The following is a 4,240-nucleotide window of genomic DNA, read 5'->3' on the forward strand; positions in this document are numbered from 1 at the left end:
CATATAATACAAGTATAACAAAATATCCACCTACCTCGAGTACCACCAAGCCGCAAGTACGGCGTGGGCGACCGTCGACCTGATCTGTTGGAAAGTGAAAACTGGCCCTTTGCCATACTCACAGGAGACACCAACTGGGACTCCATCCAGGACGCATTCAACGACGAGTCCATTTGATTGGTCGTTGGGGGGTGGGGGTGTGATGGTTCGCTCACAAAGGTGCCTGCATATGACGCAACGAGTATTTACGCGTTTGACGGTTTGATTTTGCACCAGAATCTGATATGTCAGCGTTGTATAAATGTGCTGGATGTTGGGCGTGCGCGAGATACCGAACTGAATGTTGAAACTGTGTGGCGTATGTACACACCAGAGCCGCCCCAGGGGACTGCACGGTATTCGAAGATAATCTGAAACCGAGTTTATGAGATAGCAGCTTATGCGGGCGTTTCGTGGTGTATGAAAAGTCTAGATCGCACGTGCCACCCCTCTGTCCTATAAATAGATTGTCCTGTCGTTTGTTAGATTGCATTGTCGTGACGTAGGTGGGTGCTGCTCGCTTGCATAGTAGGACATACCTGTCATATGCGGCGTGGTGGGCAACAGGCGTGGAGTGCTGGTCATATTGGCGCCAGAGCTCAGCGAGTTTCTGAGATGCCCGGTCCCCCCAACACCACTCTGGGGCGAGCCCATGGTGAAATCGTGTTCGTTGCTATGGTTACCATTGTCCACCAATGAGGTTTCTCCAATAGCGCTCGCATCCACGAACGAGTGTTGGCCGAAGTTCTGTGCATTATGGCTGTCGTCACTACCGCCCTCGTCTTTGTCTTGTTCATCTTCTGCACCTGCACCCACTAAATTAGGGCCGAAAATGCCCGATCCATTCCCCGACGCAAAAACGGGCACCTGACTCCCATGCTCCATCATGCTGGAGTGTTTTGCATCCTCAAAATCTGTCGGCGATGATGTCCTCTTCTCATTGGCCGATGAAGAGACATCCGCGCCTTCTGATTGGTTAGCGTTTCTCTCGGCCAAAGATATCACCTCAGCGACATTCGCGCCCGGTTTCCAATTTGCGTCCTGCAAGGTGAGATATATGTAGTTAGTTTTATCATTGGGAATAGGGTGAAGAAGAATCGAGTTGTTGTCAGCAGCGATATTTTACTTTCATCACAGAAAAAGAGCGAACTCGATTGTAATACAGAAAAGGTTGATACCCCCACGGTACTGAGACCAATACTCTAATCTCTGAAACTATCATAAGACACTACTAAACTTAAGGCTAAGGCTCGCTCACCTGAACAATCATACCTCTGATACAATTCACAAACGTCAAACAGATATACACATTTGTAGTCTTGCATACATCTCACACCGCCTTAAGTACCATCTCTACAGTCCCCACAGCACCGTTGTCCGCCTGTGCCGCGTCGCTGCCCAATGGCACCGAACTTTCTCCTACTCCCACCGGTCCACTATGACTCATCGGAGCATCTCCCAGTCCAGCCATACTCTCTCCTCTGGCTTTGTCTGTAGCTGTCACTGTGGCTGGGCCTGTGATGGACGGTTTGATTGGCTCAGCTACTTCGTTTAGACTCGCCAAGAATGCGGAGGATGTGGTAGGAAAACTCTCGTCGCTCGCCGGCTCGTCCGCGAGCGAGGTGAAGATCACCTGGTCTCCGGTTTGCGATTCTTCCTGGAAATCGGGACATGTTTTGGACAGATTAGGTGAAAGTAGAAACATATTTATAGGTTGACCTCAAACAACTCGCCTGATCGACCCGAGCATGCGGCCCGATAGTCCCGACTCTGACGGTGTATTAGTTAAGTTATCTATACGGTGAACTATGTAAGAACCCGGGGGAGCCTTGAACCATAGGCCTATCTATGACCTACCTACGGCTGTGCAACCGGTTTATTCGAGACATACCGAACTTCGCCTACGCGCCCCTACACAACATTACAAGCCAAGGACTACACACCGTCGGAAGACCATACCTGAGAATTGGCCACCTGCCACGACTGCGACTGTGATTCCGGCTGTGCCGATCTGTAGCTTGACACCGCCAGCGGCACTGCAAACACGTTCTGATTGGACGAAGAACCGCCTGTGCCTGCGTTCACCCAAAACCAAAAGTCAGAACAAAAAATCGGGAAAATGGGACCCAAACGACATGAAATTCGATATATAGATTCTGTGACCTCATAGTTAGCCAGAGTGTGCGTTTATACCAGAGGTGTAGCTTCCTTATAATCCGTGTCGCTGTAGTCCTTGACTGGTTTTAGGGTTTTAGGGTTTTAGGGTTTTATCTATGTGTATAGTTGACTGTGATCTGGTCCCTACTTGTGCATACCTCTACCGTTTTAACCCTCTCGGATCTGCGACTCCTACGCTTCCCAATACCATCACGCGCGCTCATACGACTAGGACATGCCACGCTCGGGTGAACAATTGAACTTTAACACAACACACTTTCATAGAAGGTTGCAATTGTTTTTCACCATATAACCCCCCCCACACACACACTCCCCCCCAGGGTGTGCAAGTCTGTAGCAAACACTCACATCCAGCTTGTGCTCGTAACATATTGGCTATACCCTAACCGGAGCTTTTAGTTGCTGTGTACAAACCTTCGCTCCTGCGTCCAGCAAATGTACAGCTTAACCTTGTACACATGCCTTGCCATAGAATCAAGTACCGATTAGCCTCACATTTACCGCCTGTTATATACGTTGTGTGACACCCGCATATACACACGACTATCTTTCCTGAGTCCTCCAGATATCCCAAATATACCCCCGGCGTGGTCTGGTGCATACAATTTAATACCGGACAGACACATATGCAGCAGCCAGCACACATACAGCATGATGTGGTTCTGATAAGTGTACGCCCAGTGAGTACACCAGTGATCGTTGTTTCCATTGGAGGTGTATGTGTGTATGCTTGTATGTGTGGCTCATGTCCGGGTAGGCATGGGTATGTGCATGGATAAGGGCCGATTATTAAACATGACAGGTCTCAGAACAACCCGATTTGTGAAGAAAGGGGGGGGGGTGATCGCTCCCCAAAGGGTACGCTTTTTAGTTTGCGGCTGTACTTTTGCGTACGTCTCCCAACTTATCTGAGAAAACATATACTTAGGAATTGAATACCCCCTCGCAAATCATTTCGTTCTGATGCCTGATATTATTTAGTAAGCCCCGCTCGCAGGTACATGGTGTGTATTAAGTTTCAACTCCCCCACCCTGAACCCTAATGCACCCTATAAACTCGCACGCCCAAATGCGTGTACCACAAATATGGCTTGCGACAACCACATCGATCGTTTGAGATAGTATCCTTTCGGTACTACGCCCCTCATGCATTGTAACACACCAACTAAGCTCGCCTACCTACGCAAGCAAGCCAAAATATATAGACCTACGTAACATTTAGTATAAAAAAAGGTGTGATAGTATATCGGTGGTATATTAGTGTTGCATAGCAACGATAAAAAGCGAACGTTTATATCAGCGAACGTTCATATCCAAGTCATATAACACCTTAGACTGTATGATAGTACACCGAGTAGATAGACTTGCGATATTTTAAAAACGACATATTGCGAACGTATATATTTAAGTCGAACAAACCCTTGTTCGCACTGGTATGTCGGATTCGAAAGAGCACCACTGTGTCGCAAACATATTGAATATGCAACACATATGTGTTCACATTCAATCGAGCACGAAGTCTGTCCCTTTTCCAACGAAGAATGGTATCGCCTCCGTGGCAGAGAGGATATGCATCTACATCACCTACGAGTATACGTAAACGCACTTCCCTAGCGCCTATACACTGCCGTACACCACGATGTAGATATCATATACACACAATACCTGCAGATCATACAAGTCAGCACAATCAAATGTTGAGTATGTGTGGCTTGTCGGGGTTGGTTGTTGACAACATCGCGTTACAGAAAAAGTGAACGCACTCGCTAAGATACACATACGCAATCTCTTCACAATGCATCGTTAAATTCACGTCCAAAGCGAGTACTGGGGTTATACGAGGGCTAGTATAACACAGCATACGACGGAACAATCAGAAAATGGGTGTTCAGGTGGTCAAACGGAATGGCATAGTCTCCGATCCGGACCGGTGGCAGCTCGCCGGTCAGCAGATCTTCAGAGCAATATTATAGGCTATCATACCTAACAACACCACAGAACAATCGATATAGTTACCTAATTT

The 4,240-nt window shown here is 47.7% G+C and overlaps 1 protein-coding gene across 1 annotated transcript; it reads right to left on the reverse strand.

The window, feature by feature from the left end:
* Positions 1-34: 34 nt before the first annotated feature.
* Positions 35-2,120, reverse strand: SARC_06958 (hypothetical protein; the record flags this gene model as incomplete). The annotated part of the gene is made up of 4 exons (XM_014299109.1): positions 1,999-2,120; positions 1,388-1,696; positions 579-1,080; positions 35-223 (listed from the first exon to the last, which is right to left on the reverse strand). Coding segments are annotated over exons 2-4 (814 nt in total), but the record flags the coding sequence as incomplete, so codon positions are not given.
* Positions 2,121-4,240: the final 2,120 nt, after the last annotated feature.

The sequence above is a fragment of the Sphaeroforma arctica genome (genome assembly GCF_001186125.1).
Source record: "Sphaeroforma arctica JP610 unplaced genomic scaffold supercont1.523, whole genome shotgun sequence".
Classification (NCBI taxonomy): domain Eukaryota; class Ichthyosporea; order Ichthyophonida; genus Sphaeroforma; species Sphaeroforma arctica.